Below are 23,327 nucleotides of genomic sequence, written 5' to 3' on the forward strand. Positions count from 1 at the left end.
ATAGGCAATACTGGAAAAAATATGAGCCTGGTAGTCAGGAACCTAAAAATATAATACTGATGCCTGAAAATTCTAATGTGTATATATTTGGGGATTTTTTTGTTCATTTGTTTTTTCACTACATTATGATTAATCCTGAAAACATAATACAGTACAAGTTTGTGGTGAATACAGGCATGCACCACTTAACATCTGTTCAAATAATGATGGGCCACATATATGACAGTGGTCAAAGCACAACAAAGAAGCTCTTAATGAGGCAGTCTCATAGCCTGCCTGCATAGTGTTTACATAACAAAGAGGCTCTTAATGCAAAGAAGAGGCAATCAGTGTCCAGTAGCCTGTGCAACCACTAGTATCTGGCAGGGCCTGTTTACACAACAAAGGCAATAGATTGAACTGAATGATCGCTTAATGACCTAATTGCATAACAACAGGGATAAGAGAATGTATCTCAGTCATTAAGTGGTGCACACCTGTAGTGAGATACTGACATGAAATATTTTTGTGGGAATCTGTGCACATTCAAATGTGCAACACATTGTGGATGATAAAACTCAATAAAAATCAAATCAAAATGTCTTTGACAGCGTTTCACATCCACTGTCCACTGGTATATTTACAGGCACAGGAGAGGAAGCTCTTTTGTTCAAATGCATGGGACTCCATACAACAAGATACTGACATAAATTATAATGCCCCATTAATTTTTAATTCAGTTTGTGAAGCTGAGTTCATTTAATGAAGATTTTGGGAATATTAGAGAGAAACCTCTCCCACTCAATTCGATAAGTCTGGGTCTGATTGTTAGCTTTTTAACGAGTGAGCTGCAAACTAAGAGCAGGACAACAGAACAATAACAGATGAAAATTCACAAGTAGCATTAATGCAGCTATGCCAGTAATGTGACAAAAAATTAAGGAGATATAATAATGATGAGAGCTTCTTCATTAACTCAAGAGGTGTTCTTTTCTGTTCCTAGGAATTATTGGCACAATGAGGAAGAGTGACAGACACAGTTACTCTTCCGCATACAGAGCCATAAAGAAGGAAGAATGTGTAGCCCAACCTTTGTGCAAAAATAGCAATCTGTTGCCCCCTTTGCCAAAATGATAGTTTGCATTCAACGTTTCACATGCTTAAGTCAGCATCCTTGTCACTGATGACTGTATTTTCTTTGCTTCCCCTCCCTCCCTCCCATCTTTCAGTACTGCGTGATGACTTCAGACAAAACCCTTCCGATGTCATGGTAGCAGTAGGTGAACCTGCTGTGATGGAATGCCAGCCTCCAAGAGGCCATCCCGAGCCTACAATTTCATGGAAAAAGGATGGATCCCCCCTAGATGACAAAGATGAAAGAATTACAGTAAGTTTTGGGGAAAGATACTAAAAATATAGTTTCACATGCATCTATTATGTCTCTCTTTCAACTGCACACACTGCTATATTTTATTAGCACAGGAAGAATTTCAGTATTTTTTGTGTGAAGTTCAGCGTTTTCACTGTGCTTTAAACCTGCTCTTCTAGACTAGAAACTAGACTAGAAACATATGAAGGACAATGAATCCTTAATTGATTTACAGCAATACATGTTTTATTCAACAGCATTAAACTTGTTTGTTACAGAAAGCTTTTTTTTCTTTCATTTCCCCTCATTGATCTGGATATACTTTACCTATCTGAATAGTATGTCTGCATGTTCCTACTTGACATTGTTTGAATAATTGTGTGGATAGATGTATAATGCCTGTGCCAGGTTAGTGAGAGCCCTGGAGCACAGCCAAGGGGACCCCCATTTGCACTGAGAGCTACCACTGGTGCTGTAGGGGGTCAGGGATCAACCTGAACAGGAGGGCCTTTGACCTCTGCCTGACTGACCAGCCACTGACACTACCCCTGTAGATGCATTTTGAAGATATTTGTATTAGCATTTTGTTCCCACAACTATGTTTTGAAAAGTTTTTTTAAAATTCTGAATTACAAAAGAAGTTGCTGCATAGAAGTTTTCATTGGGCTGTGGAAAGATGTAAAATTAGTTAGATGCCGTAACCATTCTAGATCACTTGTCTATTGCCTGGCCTATTTATGGTGGATAAGCATTGGATTGGGTATTTACTTCTGGGTCAGGTGATGATGAACTGGTTGTGGCAGTCAATTAGTTTCCTTTGCAGTGGTGGGGGACATACTCGTATTTGGAATATTTGCCCATGGAGCCTTATGGATCCTGATGGTTCTGGGGAATTTTCCTGCCACTCAGACCAATGATGCTCCCATGGCCCTGATTGACCTTTGAAGTGGGGAATGACTAGGACCATTAATACAGTTGCACCACATCATCTGCCTAACAATAGATCTGAGTCAGCTCTGTGGGTTACTTGGAAGCTGTTGGCAATGAAGTGCCTGGGCAAATACGTATTTTGAGCAATGGTGGAGGAAGACTTTCTTAGCCAGATGAGATTGCAGCATGCACGAAGTTGCCACCCTCTGGTGCCACTGTCCAGCCACTTTACACCTCACTAGTCCCACATAGGCACGTTTAAGGGGAAAGGTGAAAAATTATGAGGTGCAAGTGCAGAGAAGCTGTCAGACTTCTGGAGCAGGGTGCCTTTTTCAACTGGGCCAGTATTTATTCAACTGTGATTTGGTCACAGAAACACTGGAGCTTCCCACAGAACCCTGGTTGAAAAATAGTTATCTAAGAGCCCAATCCTGAGGTCTGCAGCACAGGTCCGTGCCTCAGACCACAGTTGCAAAGGTGCCGCAAGGCACATTTGTGGGGCTCACTGCTGAGCTCCCGCTGGAGCTAGCCCAGTGCCGGCTGGAGCTGGGCTAGCACGCGGCGGTCACCCAGGTTCCACTGACTGCTGAGCTGTGGAACGGGAGGCGGGGGCGTGGCTGGGGGCGTGGGGAGGTGTTCCGGGGAGGGGGAGGCATGCTAGGGGGCGGACAGGAAGCTTGTCGGGGGAGGGAGAGAGGCGGAGCTGTGCTCCGCAGGATCCAGGGCGCTCATGGAGGGCTGCGCATCCTACACGAGTGCCTTTACTTTAGCGCTGATCTTTTGGTCAGCGCTAAAGAGAGTAGCCCCATTGCGGGGCTGCTTCCCTTACTTGGGGGAAGGGAACGAACGTCCCCTTCTCCCGAGATGTCTCCTGCAGTAGCGTGGGAGGTGCAGGATCTGGCAGGAGCCCTCCACGGAGCTGCCGAGCCTGGGTGCTGTGGGCAGCTCAGGATTGAGCTGTCCGCCCATAGAGATGCATGCACAGTTAGTTTTCCAGAGCTACTTTCCCTGGAGACTAGCCGAGCCCAAAGAAATTTTTGCAGTTCTGTACTTGTTTTAGTTAGTCTGACTTAGCAGGATGTGGGGGAGGATGTGGGGGAGGGTTACTCAGAGTTTTAGAATCTGTGATTGGTTTGTTTGTTTTCTTTTAACTGTATTTGGAGCCTTATGTGGAAGGCCGTGCTAGCCTGTACAATTAGAAAATAACAGCAAGTGTACAGTAGTTGGGAAGAAACTTCACCTTCTTTGCATCATATTCTACAACTGTCCGCATTATTCAGTCTTGACATGAATTAGAAAGGAAGTGTAGAGAATGATGTGTATGAATATATAATCTAAATACTTTACATATACATTAAAGGGGTGGAGATACCAAACACATTATTCGTAATTGGCTTCAAAAAGTGAGAGGTTTGGCCTGGAAGGCTGGCTTAAATTCTGCGAATCTAATTTTCCCCCTTTCATAATAAGTCTTGTCTATCATTTATTCTGAATCATTGTCATTCGCCTTTTAAAAGGAAAATGTTGAGAAGTAATTCATCTTTTCAGGCTTGTGATTCTTGGCTTTTAAGAGCAAAGTTACAAAATGAATAATGCATGGGATTTTTTTTTTTGTCTTGGTTTTGTGTATAAAACTCAAATTTTGAATGACAGCTCAGATAAGTTATAACTCAGTTTTGCTCTGCCTTATCCCCTAAAAAGCAAACAGAACCTGAATATTTTGTTATGTCTTGCCAGATTAGTTGATGGACACAATCTGTGTGCTTGTGTTTTATTTAATTTATTCAATTCTTTATTATAAGAGTTATGCCACACACTTTTCCCTCCCATCAGGGGCACACTTAATTTGGCTTACAACAAAGGATGAAGCACAGATCAGTGGTAAGAGATGAAAGAAGAAACAGCAGAAAATTAATCTCTGCCCCAAGCAGTGCATCTTTGCTTTCAAAAGATGAGTAGTTCTAATAGGGGAACAGTGAAAGAAGAGACAGCAGACTATGATTCTGTGGTTGTCTGAAGTGTAAGCAAATAGTTTTAACCCTTGAATGCTTGTTTCAGGTTCATTTTGACAAAAATCACAATATATGGTACCTGACAAGGTGTTTGCTGCATCTCTCCTTTCCTAGAAATATGTCCATTGTTTCTAATTGTTGTTGCAGTGTTGAGATGTATTCTAGACGTATACTTACTGCTGTCTTTTGTCTATTTTTTTCCTGTACTTCGGTAAGTTTCTATAACTCTCTGCAGAACGTTAAAGGATATTGAGGCATTGCTGCTTGGGTTCAGATAGCTAAGGTACTGCAGATTCATTTTGATTACATGACTAAATTGAGATAATTTACTCTGGATCAGATAGCCTCAGCAGACTTCAATAGTGATGCACCAAAGTGCCTGCTGATCTAATTGTTAGCTATGAAAGGCAATGATTGTTGATAGCTGACAACACAAACTCCTTTGGAATCACTTTACACATTATGAGGTGAAAAACGGATGTGTGAATCCCTTCTGCTGATGACACATTGCAGCATGATAGTTGAATTGTACATACAAAGGAAGCATGTATTGTATTTATCTTCCCAAGGGTGAGAGGCATGAGTTTGAGATAATGTGTGGAACAACTTCATGCAGGAGATGCTCAAGTTACTTCATCACGCAGTACCCATCTCCTTGTTCTCTGTTCCCTTTGCCTGCATAGCCTTTCTTGTTAGGACTGTTCACATGTTATTTATTTATTCATTTATTGGATTTGTAATCCACCTTTCTCCCCAAAGGGCACCCAAGGCAGCTAACATTTAAAAGTCATAAAATATATAAAATAAAACAACGATAAAACAGATAATAAAACAAACAGCAGCAATAAAAACAGCAGTAAAACAATGGTTAAAAAGCAACCATCATGCACTCTATCAGGCAAAGGCCTTCTGAAATAAAACTGAAATGTTAAACTGTACCAAGACTATCTGTAATCTCAGATGCAATCATTGTTTGTCTGTTCGTGGGTACAGTTAATCACATAGTCTATTAATGCAGGTTCAATCTTTGTACAATATATAGGGGGGAGTAACTGTCCCTTTTCACCCAGCACAAGGTCTTTTCTAGTGGCTGTTTGCTGATGTTCTTCTGCATATTTTTAGATTGTGAGCCCTTTGAGGACAGGAAGCCATTTAGTTATTTGACTTTTTCTATAAACCACATGCAAACCTTTTTGTTGAAACATGGCATATAAATACTGTTAAAAATAAGAAGAGGAAGAACAGCTGTTGCCATTTTGCTAATCTACTCTGCTGCCCTAGGCAACTGAATGCACAGTCTTATTCTGGTTCTCTGCTGGTGAGTGGTCGCTACACTAGCACAAGCTGTTGTAAAAGCAGCATAATGTGCTAAACGACAACTCAGAAGCCAGCAGGACGGCCTAAGCTGGCCTGCCAGCACTGGATCCAAGCTGCTGGTGGATGCGGGTTCATGCCAGCGGTTGGGGAGGGGCTGGTGGGAGGGCATTTTGGACGTAGGGAGGGGTGTTTCTGGGCTCCAGGAGGAATGGGGTGGATCAGCCCCAGGAGGGGGCGGGATCAGCGGAGGATTTCTATAAAGCATTTAATCCTTTTTTCAGCTGGTGCTTCTCCAATTCAGAATGTTGAAGTCTGCATTTTGTAATTATTTGTAATGGACCACAACATACATGAAGGCCTTTCGAATAAGGAAAGTATTTACTCCTTTTTTCAAAGAAGAAGAAGTGCAGTTCTGTGCTTAGACATTCTCTATTTTTGCTCTCTATAACTAGAGATGCTTGCTTCCCGTGAGTAAGATAGGTTTACCGCCTAAGTCTTACTGAACACAATGGGCTTACTTCTGAGTACAATAGTTAACACCATTTTCAAACACCTCTTATCTATAACTGATTGCATGCTGTTAATAGTTCTGCAAAGGCAGGTTTACAGAGTTTATTTTTTAGAAGAGCTCTCATTGTCTTTCGTCCTGGCCTTTTGAAGCAAGAGGTCATGCAAGTTTAATTTCCAGAGTTAGGGCTGCATGTAGCTACCTACAAAAATTAAGGTATGCCTCTTTTTTAAAATACAGAATTCACTTGTTTCATTTTTCAGTGTTAAGGTTTCCATCTGTGTATAGATTAATTATAATAGGCAGTACTCATTATTTGTGGCAGTTACCTTTTAAGGACTGCATCTGACAGAGACACCTGCGAACAGTATTATGTCAAAATATCCCCTGATTAAAATGTTGATCACTCTTCATGTCTGAGACTCTGAAGGGGGATATAACTGGTTGATCTCTGCAGTTTTGTTCCCAGTCATGTTTTAGCAGGAAGAATCTGAGTATCTGCAATCTAGTATCTATTTAGCATCTACAATCTGAGTATCAGCTGCTAATGGTAGCTTTGTAAAGCTATAAGAGACACCATATAGATGTTTTAAATGACCCCTCTTGATCTTTATGCTGACTTTTCAATCATTATGTTATCTCAATCAAACTGAGATAAACTTATTCTAAATTTTGGGGACAAAGCGTTCTCTTGCCTGGAGCTTGCAGACAGATGTGAATGATTAGTGTGTCCTTGTTTGGATGGCTTTGATACATTTTATTTTCTTTTAGTCTAGTCATGTTTCACATTTGGCTTATTTTGCATTCCACATTGGATGGCTTTGCATTTCTAAAGTTCTTGTAATGTTTCTGGCCATATGAAAAGTGTAATTCAAAGCACAAAAGTTTCAGAAATAATATTTGTTTCAGGTCTTTGGTTTCCTCAACTGAACAGAGTTGCAATTACCTCTTTTCAAGACTGTGCCAACTACAGATATCAAGCATGTGCAAAAGCACAGAACTGACATACAAGATGTTGGACTTCAGCCAAGTGTCGCTTGAAGGACTAGCCAAAAAGTGTAGATACTTTCTGTCATAATGTGTATAGTTTTCGGCTTTGGGTAACCAAGCTGAAGTGGTTTTATTTGTACTGAAAGCTATTTTCAGGGTGGTAATGAAAGACAGAAGGGAATATCACTAGATGTACAAGTGGGAACTGCAATAAAAAGTTGCCATATCCTAGCCCCTTAGAGGAGTGTTCTGGTCATGGTTTTTGCCAGCCTGAAACAGGAGCATTCAAGCTTTGCAGGAAAACTGGGAGATTCTCACCTCCTTGAGGGCTCCTCTGCTGAGCTAGGCAGATTTGGTAGAGGCTGATGAACAGGTTCTCAACCCTGCAAGAAACAGAAACACCAGTGTCCTTAACACACAGGTTCCCGTAGGGCTTGGATTTTAGCGGGCAAGGAAAACACTACATCACAGTAAAACCATACCACCAAGCAGGTGTTTTAGAGAAATCAGTTCAATGTTATTCATAAGGGTTCTCCAAAAAATTATGCAAGAGTTCCTTTATCTGTCACTCTTTCTGAGGCAGGGAGCAGTGGTTATTCAGAAGGGCAAGAAAAGCAGAAGGTTTTCTTTTTTCCTTCCTGCTAAAACAACCAGGTATGGCTGGGGGGGGGGGTATTTTAACATTATGGCACATATCTCACCAACATCTTTCCACTCCCCGATACTTAAAATAAATTTTATAAAGTCTATAGTTCATATACATCAGTGTTTCTCAAACTGTGGGTTGTGAGCCAATTTCAGGTGGGTCCCCATTCATTTCAGTATTTTATTTTTAATATATTAGACTTGATGCTACCATGGTATGTGACTGCATTTGGGGAAATGTTATAGGTCTGTACTTTTAACAAGCTTCTATGTATATTCTTTTAACAATGATAGTAAATGGGACTTACTCCTGGGTAAGTGCGGGTAGGATTGCAGCCTAGGATTGTCAAAAATGTTCCTGCTTGATGATGTCACTTCTGGTCATGACATCACTTCCAGTGGGTCCTGACAAATTCTCATTCTAAAAAGTGGTTCCGAGTGCTAAATGTGTGAGAACCACTGATATAGACTGTTAGGGGCTTGAGTAAGTCTATTCTCCCCTGCCCTCTCTGTTCTTGTTTTTCTGTTTAAACAGGTACCTTCAGCATTTTCAGCTGTTCTCAACTGAATTTATTGATAAACTTGCCCAGTCTGGCCAACTCCTGGTTCTTTGTGACACCTTTCTCCTTCCTTTTTTCCCCCCTTTCTGGAGTGGAAACAAGACATGCCCATAGAATACTATGAAGAATGTTAGTGTGGCTATGCCTTCCCACCTTCCAAACAAGAGAATGCAACCAAGTCAGGAATTAGCCTTTCCCAGATAATGAGTTCTGCATTTTCTTATATCTGTGCTCTCAAATTCCATGACATCTTAGAAGCTGACATGGCTTTTTTAAGGGTTTTTGAAACTGTGTTTCTTTAATTATAGTCTTATAAATTTCTGTATACTTATCTACACTCCCAAGCATATAGAAATTGCTACCTTATTTTTGGTTGGCTCTGTTTCACTTCCAAATTGGCTGTCAGAGTTCAGTCCTTCCTCTTCCCCTGCAGATGCAGCCACACCAAAAGGCATCAGCAAAAGGGGGAGGGGGAAGGATTGGGAGACTTCAGAAGGGAAAGGGGACTTATGTTTATATTATATTAATTATATATATATTAATATATATAATGTTTATATTAAAATAAATATTATATTTATATTAATTATTATCCTCTATGGAGAACTTGTGCAAGGAAAGCGCCCTACAGGTAGACCACAGCTGCGATACAAGGACATCTGCAAGAGGGATGTGAAGGACTCAGGAGTGGACCTCAACAAGTGGGAAACCCTGGCCTCTGAGCGGCCCGCTTGGAGGCAGGCTGTGCCGCATGGCCTTTCCCAGTTTGAAGAGACACTTGGCCAACAGTCTGAGGCAAAGAGGCAAAGAAGGAAGGCCCATAGCCAGGGAGACAGACCAGGGACAGACTGCACTTGCTCCCAGTGTGGAAGGGATTGTCACTCCCAAATTGGCCTTTTCAGCCACACTAGTCGCTGTTCCAGAACCACCTTTCAGAGCACGATACCATAGTCTTTCGAGACTGAAGGTTGCCAACAGGAATTAATTATTATAAAATATCCTGCTCTGCAGTGAGCCTCCTTGGACTTATAGCTGTCACAAGTCCAAGGAGAGAAAGGGAACAGTGGGGGGTTCCAAAACGGGATAGAATTCCGTGTGTACCATTGCCTCCAGATCCATGCTCTCTGTCAGCCTCCTCATCCAATTTGGCACCCACCCACCCTCTGCCCCCACTGCTGTCTTATCTTCTCCAGTGGGTGCATAGGGGTCCAGCACTTCTGCATAGGAGGTGCATAGGGGTGGAGCACTTCTGCCTCCTGCAGAAAATGGCCACTGCCTTCTGTCAGCAGCCATTTTATGACAGGGGAACTCAAATGCTTTTGCTAAGCCGCAGTCTGATGGGGCTGTCAGTCAACCTGCTGATCTCTCTCTCTCTCTCTCTCTCTCTCTCTCTCTCTCTCTGTGGGAGGAGAGTGAGAAAACTTGTGTGAAACAGTGAATGTTAACAGCATGAGTTCACACAACTTGGAATAAAGAACAAAGATTAGTGAGTTAAGTTTATTCTGTACAGCAGTGCCTCCAACGGAGCAGGAAATATATACCTCAAAACTCAAGTACTGTGAGAAATAGTGCTATAGAGCAGTGCGACTCAGACTGTAGTCTGTGGACCAGCTGCCAGTCCATGATATGTCTTCTGGGGCTTCCTTCTTCTGGCTTCTCAGTGTCTCTTGAGGCTTGCCACACAGCTTGGTCACACACTAAGCTTACTAAGCCAGAAAAGCCAATGTGCTGTGGACTGGCACTATAGTTAGTTTTGACAATAATTTGATATAATCAGAAATGTTGTCTGCTGTTTGAAATTGCTTCCATGAAAGTTGACACTTCAGACCGACATAATCATTCCAGTCTCTAGAAATCTGCAAATAATTTCAAAGAAATGTTCGTCACCTTATAAAGAATCAAATCTCCATTTTTTACAGCTATCTTAAAGTAACTGCCGAGCCAGATACATTCTGTTCTGTTCAGTAGAAAGATGATGTTTTTCCTTTTTAATTCTATTTATGTCACAAGATTTCACAAGAACATTTTATTTTTTACACATTCTATTAACACAGTCAGGCTTTATAGTACAATTGTATCCTCTCCCTGGGACAAGGAGGGCACTTCTGTTAGCATATTACAAATAAACTATTGTTTTGTTGTTGAATCATAGTGTTCTGCCACATCCGGATGTGTGAATTATTCTATTTTAGATTTATCACACACTGTTTTGTGTGACTTTGCATGTCAGTTAAGCTTAGTGGGCCAGCAACTCCTTTTTGCAGCTGTGAAATGTATAATATAACATTCTCTCACTGAAGCAGATCTGAAATTGGGAGATTCAGTGGGAGATGAACTGGAAAAAATGCACACATAATACATTCTGTAAGGAACACGAGTGGTCAGAGGACTTGAGGAATGTCCACAAAGAGGACAGTCCAACTGCAACTATTTCTCCTTCTCTTGCATCTTCACCAGACTGCAATTTGTGTAGATAGTCTGACTGTTGTGAAAGTGGAATTTTGATGCACTACAGTTCTCATACACTTTCGGAGATTAGTTCTTACAGATGTCACAGTGGTCTTTCAACATGTAGTATGATAGCAACATGTGATAGCCTTGTCACATTTCACATAGCACCTGATTTCACGTTATCATCTTATCAGTTACTTCCCAAGACCAAAGAACCTTTCCGTTAATGGAAAGATCATATAGATTTCATGCAGAGGAAATTTAAAGTCTTATATAGGAGATATGCTAGGTATGCATTCACCTTTCTTTGACCTATTAGTATGGATATTGATTCACCTTTCTTTGACCTATTAGTATGGATATTGATATTTAAAACAAGCAAATGTCATGATCCTGCTACACTGCCCAAAGTAGATCACATGTTTTGAAGAGAGAGACTGGGTTCCATTATTGTTTCAATTAAGAGAACAGGAAATTCTTAGGTACTTTGTGCTAGTTTCCTCACCCTAACCCACATATTAAAGTGAGACATAAAGCATGAAACAGGAGTATTCCTCACTCACCCACCACCAACAGCCATAGGGAAGCAGAAGAAAACTGCTTTGACTTTACAGAAAACTTGCTCGGAACCAAGGTGTTAAAATCAGAGGGATACAATACATGACCTTGAAGGGATATGGACTCTTTTTCTGTTGAACAGACCATCTTGCACTTGAAGAGTATCAAAGAGAGAGAACAGCACATGCCAAGAAGCCTTAATGTGTTTTATAGAATGGCTCTCCCAAGCTGATGTGCTACCATGCGACTGTAAAAAGAGGGATGGAGAACACAGCACCGTGTAGAACACAGGAAGAAAAAATGTCAAGGCTTGTTTCATTTGGCAGAAACGCATGGGATTGACAAAGAGGAACTCAGGTTTAGCAGGAAGAAAAAGTAATTGGCTTCTGCTTTGTACCTGCAGTGACAGAAAATAGCAATTAGGATTAGGAGAAAGTGGCATGGCACACTGACCACTTGTCAAAGACAGGTATTCTTACAGGAACAGACTTGATAGCAGGTTACCCTCAACATAGCCCAACTAATGCAGCATGGCTTACACAGCAGCAAATGGTGATATTATCTTTATTTTGTAATTCAGGTAGATCTCTTTGAGATTCTTAATCTTAATGTATGGCTTGTGACTTCTTTTTTTTTTTCTGTCCAGACAATTTTCTATATTTTTCAATAATGTCATTATGAGCAGCAGATGATCTTTGTGTGTGGCTGAGGCAGCTAATTGTCCTCAGCTGGTTTAGAATTTTTGGCCTTTGAAGTGTGGGGATAACTTGGTAGCAGTGATGCTTGGGAGCAAACACTCCAGAGAAACGGATTCATAAAATAATCCAACTTCCTTGAGGGCAGGAAGACAAAGGCATAACAGAAATTGAGTTCAGTTCAAGTTCACTTTTGTTTCTGATTCATCCATTGATTGTACAAAAGAGAAGAAACGCATAGTTATGATGAATCAAGAAAAAATGCGCATAACTTAAATTTTACCGTTCTGTTCACAATGTATTCAGAGGTTTCTATTTTCTATAACAGGATATTCAGATAATTAAGAAATATTAAAAAAAATAGGACGTCTCATTTCTTATGTTTCTTAAACTTCTGAGCAAGTGGCTTCCTGACTTAAGCCAAGATACTGTTCCAGAGCCAGAGCTATATGGATTCTGTTGTTGCCTAATGAATGCATAGCAAAAATATGAGAACAGAGTTCCTGTAAATACAGAGGTGAATTTTCTTAAGAGCGCAACCCTAATGACACACTAGGCTTGTGCAGGCCCCCTGTGCCAACCCAGGAGTGTTGCAACATGCCATAAAGCACATTCAGGGAGTCAGCTTGCCCAGTCCAGAGGCCTGTGCTGGCCCATGGAGGCCAGATCCAGCCTCTGCACCGCCAGCGCATGGTGAGTTTGTGCTGGTCAGGCAGACCGGTGCAGGGGTTGGGAAAGGGTGGCGGGAGGACATAGTAGAGGCTGAGAGAGGTGTTTTGGGGCAGGGTGGAGCAGGATGCGGATCAGGTCCAGGAGGGGTGGGATCAGTAGTGGCAGCCCTGCTGTATCCTAACCCCCATTCCTAGGCCTTGCAGCCTTATGCAGGGTACTCGGATTTGCACCAGTGATTTCACAACCAATTAGGGCACTTTCCTATGTGGTAAAAAATCTCTCTCTCTCTCTCTGGCCATATTCACATACTACTCTGTTCATGGTGACCAGATGTTATATATCTGCACAAGAGGACAAGGCACCCCAAAATGTAGGACATCCAAAACATGTAGTATATGACAAAATAAAAGCTACAAATACATATATATATTAATTTCATGTGGTTAATTAAAAAACTATATTGCTTATTATTAAATGTAAATTATTACATATCCTTTATTACATATAAATTGTTAATTATAGGAAGGCTATGCGCTGCCTGCAGTGGCCTGCTCACAGGGAAAAGGAGGACATCTAAGTTCTTTTCCAGAACACGAGGCTAAAAAAGAAAACGTCCTGGAAAAAGAGGACATCTGGTCACCCACACTTGGATGTTATCTTCTCCTGTATCTAGAGCAGCCATTTTCAACCACTGTGCAGTGAATGGTCCCCAGGTGTGCCGTGGGAATTTGGGAGAAGGTCATTTATCGGTAGGATCATTGGGGAATGTGAGCCTCCCATTGACAGCACAGTGTGTCTTGTCAATTGTCAAAAAACTGAGGGTGTGCCTTGAGCTTTTTAGTGTCTTGCCAGTGTGCCTTGAGATGAAAAAGGTTGAAAATCACTGATCTATTCTAGAGGATATGACCTGCATTCCTTATTCTGGAGCTATCAGCTGACCATAAATTCACCTTCAAAGAGACTCCTCTAACTATCAAGCTATATGAAAGCTTAGGGATATTATGAGCTATTCACTTCGCATCACGGAACAGTATAGTTATATGCACAGTAGTAGCTATGGTAGTAGATTTCATGTAAATAAGATTATGTTTCTGCCTTCCTTAAATGCTTCTAAATATCCCACACCCAAAATGCCTTCTAACTTATCTCACTGACATCTGACAGATATTTCTGGCAGGCTGTTGGATTGTGCATAGGTGTATCGTTGTTGAGAGTACATTGGGGGTGGGGGACATGCCAGGAGAATTGCTGTTTCCCAAGGATCCTGCGGGGTTGACAAGAAACAATGGGTTCAAGTTATAGCAAAGCATAGTTAGGTTAGATGCCAGGAAACATGTATCTTAAAAACTGTCTTTAACCACAGGAAGTACTTAATCTATTCATCCGTATGAGATGTGAATAAATTCGAGAGAGTGATATATGATGGATTGTGTATCATTTAGATTAAAAAAATATATATAATTGCTTTACAGTGACTGCAAACAGTAAAAAGTAGGCCTGCACTGAGTATCCTAATATTTCTTTGAGCTGGAAAATAGTAGTGATAGGATGCGTATGAAAAGATTTACTAAAAAGGCTGTTACTATATTCAACTTATTTTTCAACTCTGTTCAGTGTCGTTCTTCCCTATCTGCCGTCATTTCAGAGCCATTTTCAAATACTCCATATTACTGTTTCTTCCTCCTTTCTTGTAATAGACACATGGATGATCTCAACCTATTAGTGTTCGTTAAGTAAACAGGATATCACAATGCTACAAAGTCAATCAGATTTGGCTAGGTGATCATGTCACTAAGAGGAAATGAAATGAGTTGAGAACAAGGGAGGAGAGAATCTTCATTGAAAGACAAATGTTCTTTCAGGCATGGCCAAAAAATCATTATGGGAGGGCATCTTTTCGCCCACTCCAGAAAACAAAAATGTTCCCCAGACCTGAAAGGTTGGCTTAGTGTTTAGAAAAAAAAAAAAGGCATATCTTCTGAGAACTTCTGTGTTTGTGGGTAAAAACAATCATATAAATTGTTTCTTTAAATGTAGATATATGCTGAATACTGTCACTATTTGATATAAGGAACATAAAGATATGTTCTACTTATTAAAGAAAAAATATTAGCTGGCCCCCTTTAATGTTCTATTTGACATGCCTCAAATTTTCCTTGAAATTTCTGCACTGCAGGTTTTCTAGATGATGAAGTACGTACTTTTTGCTTCTATGCTCAAACAATCTGTGCCAGAGGCAGAGAGAGAGAGAGAGAGAGAGAGAGAGAGAGAGAGAGATCAATCTGTATGCAATGCATTCTACATAATATGTGCATGTTCATCTATCTCAATAACTGACTGTCATCTTTGTGTGCATATGTCTTGCAGTGATCATAAGAGTCCTATCTTCCTCAAATTGTCAAGTTTTCCCAGATAGATTTCTAGCTGTAGGCAGCTTTAGCAAAGTACTTCATATGCCCCTTCCAGCCAATGATCATATTTAGGGTATCTAATGCAGTTTTTCAAGAATCTTTCTTTTTCCATCTGTGAAGTCCATCCCTGGGGCAGGGCCCAGGGCAGAGCCTCTGAGGCAGCAGTACCAGAGACACAAGCCCAAAGAGGGTGGCAGTGAAGACAAGGAGTTGCGAAAACTGGTTTGCACACCCGGTTTAATCGGGTCAATGTCTTTACATTCATTGGGACATGTTACAGCACAGAGTACCACTTGTACAAGTCCTTAGTAACAAGTCCTTAAGTCTTTATCAAACACAAAGCAGAGTCCTTGTTCCTTTCACAAGTCTCTATGAGGGAATTAGCATGAAGTATGCATGTGCTGCAGGGGTCTGGTCCTTACCCTGTTGAGGTTGAGGGCGCTCAGGTGTTGGTCCAGCGCGGACAGACTACTGCTCTCTTGGTTAGCTCCTGTAGTTAAGGTTGTGGTCTGGTCCCTGATCATGAGGTTACCGGTAAAGGGGGTTGAGCCCTTGCAATTCTGCCCCCTCAGGGGGTTCAGTTGGGATGCCCTCTTGGTGTCCCAGATGTTAGGTGAGGGATAGGCTGCCCTGCCTATCCCTCTATTGGCACTGTCCCTGGCAGAGGTGGGTGCCCGGGTTTTCCCAGTCACCTGAGTGGGGGGGCTGTCCTGAGATGCTCCCTACCAGGCAGCTTCCCCCAATGGCCACCAGGGGGCAGGCTGCTGTGGCTCTCACCAATCCTCCCCCCTCCCTTGCCCAGGAGCCTCGGGAGGAGCCACCTCCCGCTCAGCGGTTGGGCTCCTTATGAGCCCTGCAACATTGACGCCTGGCTCCTCCCCTCCTGGGGTTTGGCTGGGCCCAAGATCTCTGGCCATCCAACTATCCAGCCGCCCGCACCTACCGCATTGTGTGGAAGTGGTGCGACCAGACAGCTGCTTCCGCAGGTGGCTCCCTTCCCTCTGGGTGGCCGCGCTGCCTCTGCCCACAGCACAAGGGCTGGCTGGGCTTGCGGGTTCCTGCCTCCCCGCCCTGCGGGTGGCCCTTCCTGCCTCCCCGCCCTGCGATTCCCTGGGGCAGCCGCACCACCTCTGTCTGCGGCTCGAGGGTCGGCTGGGCTTGTGGGCTCCTGCTCCTCCAACCCCCAGGTTGCCCTGCTGGCTGCCCCACGATTTCGCCAGCCCAGGGGTACGGAGTTTCCCTGCTGCCTGCCGTCTCCTCCCAGGTCCTTCTCGTCGCAGGGTAAGTCCCCGGGCGACACCATCACACGTGTTCAGTCTTCAATCAGAATTATTATTTGTGATCAGAGTTCTGAGCACAGCTTGGTTAACTTTGAAGCAAATCATAAAGTGGAGGTAAAAGAACGCATAAACCCTAGGATGCTGCATTATGAACCCATTCTGTATTAACTGTATGAATGAGCTTTGGAAAGATTGAAAAGATCATATTTTCAATGGGAAATTGAAATGCTGCTTTGGGAAATGTTGGAAACAATAAAAATATTCCTATACCACTTTTCCTATACTCAAAGGAGTGTACAATACTAAGGGTTTTTAAATAAAACTATTAAAAATGACAAAGGTGCAATAAAAAGATGTAAAAAAAAGAATATGAGAATTCTGACAATTATGCTCTTACCGTAAGATGAAAGTAATTTGCCTTAAAACAGGATTGTATACCTTCATAGGATTTAGATGTTTTACAGCCCAATCCTAAGCTGCATGGTGCAGCCAGGCCACATGGCCTGTGCTGCATCTAATGACGTTCAGAACCCGGCTGAAGGTCTCCTTGGGGTAAAGGGATAAATTTCCCCGAGTAAACCGCCAGCCGTCCCTCTGGGGCTGCTCAGATCTGCGCCAGCCATTTAACTGGTGCAAATGTGGGAAGCCCTGTGTAGGGCTGCCTAGCCTGGGAAGGGAGTTAGGATACAGTGGAGGAGACCTCCACCAATCCCACCCCCCCTTTGGGCCCGATCCCCCTTTCTGTCCTCCCTGTCCAGAAATGCCACCTCCCTGCCCAGAAACATCCCCACCCTGCCACCCTCCCCATGCCCCCTCACTTCCTGGCTCTGGCTAGTGCTGCTATTGGATACAGTGCCAGCAGGCTTACGCAGGCCATTGGGCTGGTGCTGCCAGCTCACAAGTACCTGAAAGCATTCCTTCCAACATGTCTGCAACTCTCTGAGCCAGCATGGGGATGGCTGTGCCAGCTTAAGCCGAATTTAGGATTGCGCTGTAAGCATCATACTTAAGAACATAGAAAGCTGCCTTATACAGAATCAAACTATTGGTCCATCTAGCTCATTATTATTGACACTGACTGGCAGCAGCTGGAATCTTCCTCTACCTTAAAATACCAGAGATGGAATCTGGGACTTTGTGCATGCAAATTATGGATTCAACCATTGAACGAGAGCCTTCTCAGTATAAATGGAATATATTTTAAACTTCCTGTTGTTGTTGTTTTTAGTCCTGTATATTTGACTACTGGGTTACTCAAATGCACAATACTTTGATGAAGACTATTGAAACAGCACCATTTCCTCTGTGTAGAACAATCAGAAAAAAACATATTAATGAGAGGATACTCTTAATTTCAATTGAACTGAATTGAATTCTTTTTAACGTCTCTGACATTCAATTAGCCATAAGAACATAAGAGCTCTACTGGATCAGCTCAAGTAACTACCAGATCCAGCATCTTTTTTCCAACAGTGGTCCTCTGTTCGAAGGGGAATAAAAGATAGTTATCCTCTCATTTCTGCTCCCAAGCAGTTGTTATTTGGAGACATGCAGTCTGAAGTGGTACAATCCAGTAACAGATTTTCCACTTAATTTGTTGTTTGGGAAAACCAGGTGAATCTGTTGAATCTTCCAAAGTCTGGATCTCCGCATAGATTTTCCCTGGACATTTGTCAGTTAAGTTTAGATGGGTTTAGGAATTGCTGGAGGTCTAAGGAAAAGAGCCACAGATTAGATAGTTTTACTGTAGTAACAGTGCCCTAGACTGAACTAATTCCTCAAGGCTCATCAGGTGAAATGAATCAGAACTGATGGATAGTGTCAAAAATTTGTTTTTGGTGACAGGACAAAGAGTCCTGGAAATTGGCAGTGTCTGTTAGACTCTTTCTGTACCCACGTTTCATCCTACAAACTGCTTGCGTAATTAGAACTGCATTCTTGATGTTCATAGGATTGATTTCCTTCTGTAGCTCATAATTAAGATTCTTTTTAAAGAATTCCCCCCCCCCCAAAAAAAAATGACAAGGAAAAAGTAACCAGTTGTGTTTATTACTGTTCCACAGAACATGCTAGTGTCCTGTAGTGCAGTAAACCAGGAGTCTCCAAACCCCGACCCCGGGGGCCAGAAGCAGCCCGCAGCCAGCCTCTGATCCCCTGAGAGCCACTGGTCCAGTTGACCAAACACAACCAGAGTTGTGCTTGTGGGGTGGGTGAATGAGGGTCCATTTAAGTGTATGCTTTATTTCTTGGCCTGTGTTTGTGCTTGGAGGAGTCCTGGACATTTGAGCCCATTCATTTATTCATTCATCTAAATTCCATCTCTGGTGTATTTATTTAATTTTTTTTTCTGGCCCTCGTCACTGTGCCAGATATGATGCGGACCTTCAGCCAAAAAGTTTAGAGACCCCTGCAGTAAACTAACAGCTTGTAATCAAACCATCACATTCACTGTTAAATGACAGAATTTCTTCTAATAGTGGATTATACCTTTTCACCCATCAAGTGAGAAGGTATTATGGTGATTCATTTGCAGAATGGCAGTGTTTGTGTTCTGATTTTAGTTCCATGCTGGTAAAATGGGAAGTGCTATCGACAGTCAACAGCAACAAAGAAGCAATTTGTCCTTGGTAGACTATATTTAAAAACAAACCAAAAAAGACTTTTAAAATAATAACACCTCCAAACGTTTTCAAGATACAGAATCCAAAGAAAATTCAAGCTTACAAGCTAGGAAACTGGCAGACTGGAGAGAGAAACAAAGCGGAGAGTTAGTATGAGAACTGAGCCTATATAGTCAGCAGGCTTAGGAGCTATAACTGTTTCTATGCTATTCCACTGCAGACTGCAGTTGGCAGATCAAATATTTGTTCATATTTTCAAAAAATAATACCCTAGTTGTGCATTTGGAAGAAAAGTCTAAGAACCTAATATGCTAGTTTGCTACACGTGGGAGCGTTCAGACACTCACAGCATAGTAACAGATACATCACCAAATCGCTACTTTTTGACACAATGTTTGGAACAGGATTACACAATGCACCACTTCTGATCCCCCCCACAAGGCCTTTCATCCCAGAGATTGAGTGCAGTACAGGTACCGCATGGCAGCTGACCAACTGCTCATTGCTTTGTTGGAAAGTGGGGAATGATTGTCTAGAGGGGTTTTAACAAACTTTATTTGAACCATGAAACTTCTGTTGCCCTGACCTGCTAAGCTGCTAAGCAAATCTCCCTAATTTTATTACTGTTATGACTGTTATGCACCGTTTTTTTCAACAGTCCCTAAAGCACTTTACATGTGTAGCTTCTTGTTCTTAAGGAACACAACCATATTAATCAATTTTATCTTCATTGACAATATTGTCATTCAGAGTTTGAAAGCAGAACAGTTTTATGTTTTTTCTCATGGTCCTTTGGCTTAATCAGTTTTGTTGCTAAGAAAACTAGGATAGTGTAGTGCAGTGGTTCTCAAACTTTTTAGAGGACCTAGATGCTGCTACCTGATTTATGAATATATAAGTAAAGACTATGTTGGATGCTGGCCATACAGTCTATCAGATTCTTTTCATTGCTAACTTTGAGGATCAGATATAAATCACTCACTTCCAAGGTTAAACAAACTGCTGGATGCATGCTTATTTAACAAGTCATATTTCAGCAGTACCCTTGCTTGAAGTTTTTTTTTCAACATCTATGATATAATTTACATTTATCACCATTGTATATAGGTGTGGTATGTTAACCTACTTACTTCAGGGCTTTATGAATAACATATTATTTTAGTTACTTTTGATTTACTCCTTGTTTTAGATCAGAGGAGGAAAACTGATGATCACCTATACTCGGAAGAATGATGCCGGCAAATATGTCTGCGTTGGAACAAACATGGTGGGAGAAAGAGAGAGTGAAGTGGCAGAGCTCACAGTTCTAGGTATGGGAAGTGTTGCTAACACAAATCTTTAAAAATAAATAGATTCCTAACTGCACATGACTTTAAATTAACAACAAAGTCTCTTCTCATGATGTTTGCTCTGTTAATTGGGTCTCATACTGTGGAGCCCTTGGCAATGAGCAACATGCACCCTTCTAAAAATATTTATTATCCTATCAATCAGTGGAGACCCAGCAGAGCTGGTAAGCCTGCACAGAGTGGAATGGGATGGGGGAAGGAATGGGATGGCGGAAAGGGGTGGTGATGCAGGCAGTGAGGAAATTAGCCCAGGCCCAGGAGGTAGGCAGTATCGGTGGTGGTGCAAGCTGAACCCCGAACTCCTCCCAGGTCAATGTGAACTTGTGCCACTGATTAAGCTTAACACGTGGGAGAGCCTTGCTCAGTCTGCTGTATTAATCATTGCATCTTGAGATTTGCATGCCTTCTAAATCCCTTTATTTCTTTCACACTGTCTTCTGTTTCCTATTTGTTTCCTTTAGAAAGGCCATCCTTTGTAAAGAGGCCAAGTAATTTGGCAGTAACTGTTGATGACAGTGCAGAGTTTAAATGTGAGGCACGTGGTGATCCAGTGCCAACCGTAAGATGGCGAAAGGATGATGGAGAGTTACCTAAAGCAAGGTACAGTATCAGCCATCGCTTGGAAAAAGTTGGGTGTGATATTGTTTTGTGATTTGTTTCACTTTAATGTGCACAGCAATTTGGAGAAAGTAACAGTTTGAACTAAATTTGTAAGAGCCTATGAGTGTCAAACACAGCACATTTCTGTGACATGACTGATCATCTTGTCTGTGACATGATTGATTCTGTTCTTTGAAGAAGCTTGTATAATTAGACAGTAAAATTTAAGCAACAGTTCAAACAATGGAAAGACAATTGGTGTAAAAAGCATATATCTGCTCTTAAGGGACTTCTTGCAAAGTTTTCAATTCATTTCATTTCTGTCATTCCTATAATTCGGGGGTAAAAGTTAAGCACAAATGTGAAAAAGATGACATTTGACAAAAGGTAATTTCTTCGTTTTGCTCAGATTGGTTTATAAATAGAACTTTTTTCCCCTTAAGTGACAGAATACCATTAGGATTTGGATCCCCTTGCTCTCTGCCTCCAAATGTTTTTGCTGCCTGTGAATTCATTGTTTTGTTTGCCTCAAATAGTCATTCGTCCCTTTGTGATCCTTTAATATAGGGTTCTTTTAAGTATGGAATAGCTACCTGGTGTGTGTGTCTGTGTGTCCATGCAAGCGGTCTCTATAGGGATCTGCACACCCTGAAAACAAGAGCAGTTCAATCACTTTGTCTTCCATGCAAGGGGTTATATCCTAAGTTATCATTCTGCTGCGTACGGGAGCTTGCATTTGTGGAAGTGATAGCACAAATATTGCATTCCTCTCATAACTTTTACTTTCGGATTATTCCCCCCTTCCCCCTGCTGGCCTTCTGCCATATCCCTTCTCACTTTGAAGGGCCCTCCAGCTTCAGATGTGGCTTTTCAGGGGCTTGGGGAAGAAGTGGTGGTGTCAGGAAGGTTGCTTCTGCTTGGGGAGTTGCATGAATGTAAATCAGAGTTCTACCAACTGTGGCCCAAATCCTAACCCACTTGCCAGCACTGGCATAGCTGTGCCAATGGGACATGTGCTGCCTCCTGCAGTTGGGGGGCACTCACGGAGCCCTCCTCAAAATAAGGGAATATTGGTTTCCTTACTTAGGAACTGCATTGCCCTTATGTCAGTGCTGGAATGTGAATTAGAATTGCACCCTGTGTTAAACAATTTTTAGAAGGCTGGCAAAACAAAAATATTAGGTAGTTTTATGAATTATTTCAAAATAAGTATTTCTTTTGTTATTGAAACTGAATTGCATCGCAGTCCTTAGCATTTTGTTCTTCTGCTCATCTTTCTTGGCACAGTCCTAACCCACTTTCCAGCACCGACATAAGGGCAAGCAGCTCCTAGGTAAGGGAACAAACATTCCCTTATTTTGAGGAGGGCTCCGTGAGTGCCCCCCAACTGCAGGATGCAGCACATGTCCCACTGGCACAGCTGTATCAGCGCTGCAAAGTTGGTTAGGATTTGGGCCTCAGTCACAGAAGAAATGTTTATGTAAATACAGGTCATTGTTATAGTTGTTGTTTCTCAAAATATGATTAAATTCACTTTTGAATGTTCTGAAGTAATATACTTTCGGTCCAATAAGTGTTTTCAGAAAAGCAATATAAAACTATTAATACCAATTTGAGTAGTCTTGACTGCAGACAATCATATTGTGATAAAGACAGCCCTAACTCATACTTAGCAATGATACTGACTCTGTCTAATATGTTTTTACCTTTTCTGTTTAGATATGAAATCCGTGATGACCACACCTTGAAAATCCGAAAAGTTATGGCCGGAGACATGGGGTCTTACACGTGTGTTGCAGAAAACATGGTTGGAAAAGCAGAGGCATCAGCAACCCTAGCAGTGCAAGGTAAGAATTATTTTAAAATACTATTTAATCTTGGAGAAAGAAAGAGTGAAAATGAGTTTTCTAAGCAATAATGTTATTAGACTCATAAATACTGCAGGAAGCTTGCTACCAAAAAACTGAAAGGTCACTTGATTGCTGAATTTCCACAAAACTACTGAAGTGTTTCAAATATGATTTTCTTTCCTTGTGTGGAAGGAGTTATGCTCTGTAATGGAAAGAACATAAAGAAATTTTTAACCCCCGTGCTTAGTAGCAGGTTTTTAGTAATAAGATAGTTTAAGGCAGAACTTTTCAAACTGGGGCGTTGCAACACCCCAGCCAGAGAGCCTTGGCCGTTTTCCCCTTAAGGGGCAGGGGCATGGGAGAAGCAGCGACACAATCCCCAGGATTGCATCACTAAGGGGGCTGCAGGGACTGGGATGCACTCACCAGTCCCTGCAGCAACCTGTCCAGGGTGTGGGGAGCCCTGTGCAAGGGTCTGCAGGGCTCCCCAGGCCTTGAAAAGTGAAAGCGCAGCAATCACGCTCCACTTC

The 23,327-nt window shown here is 42.0% G+C and overlaps 1 protein-coding gene across 4 annotated transcripts in view; it reads left to right on the forward strand.

The window, feature by feature from the left end:
• Positions 1-23,327, forward strand: part of ROBO1 (roundabout guidance receptor 1) — a 699,165-nt gene that overhangs the window by 571,741 nt on the left and 104,097 nt on the right. For all 4 annotated transcript variants that reach the window (XM_066622672.1, XM_066622669.1, XM_066622671.1 and 1 more), the window contains 4 exons: positions 1,209-1,366; positions 20,188-20,308; positions 20,809-20,947; positions 22,667-22,794. In XM_066622672.1, the coding sequence (XP_066478769.1) occupies positions 1,209-1,366; positions 20,188-20,308; positions 20,809-20,947; positions 22,667-22,794 (546 nt within the window). The remainder of the gene's footprint in view (positions 1-1,208; positions 1,367-20,187; positions 20,309-20,808; positions 20,948-22,666; positions 22,795-23,327) is intronic.

Source organism: Tiliqua scincoides, chromosome 3 (genome assembly GCF_035046505.1).
Source record: "Tiliqua scincoides isolate rTilSci1 chromosome 3, rTilSci1.hap2, whole genome shotgun sequence".
Classification (NCBI taxonomy): Eukaryota; Metazoa; Chordata; class Lepidosauria; order Squamata; family Scincidae; genus Tiliqua; species Tiliqua scincoides.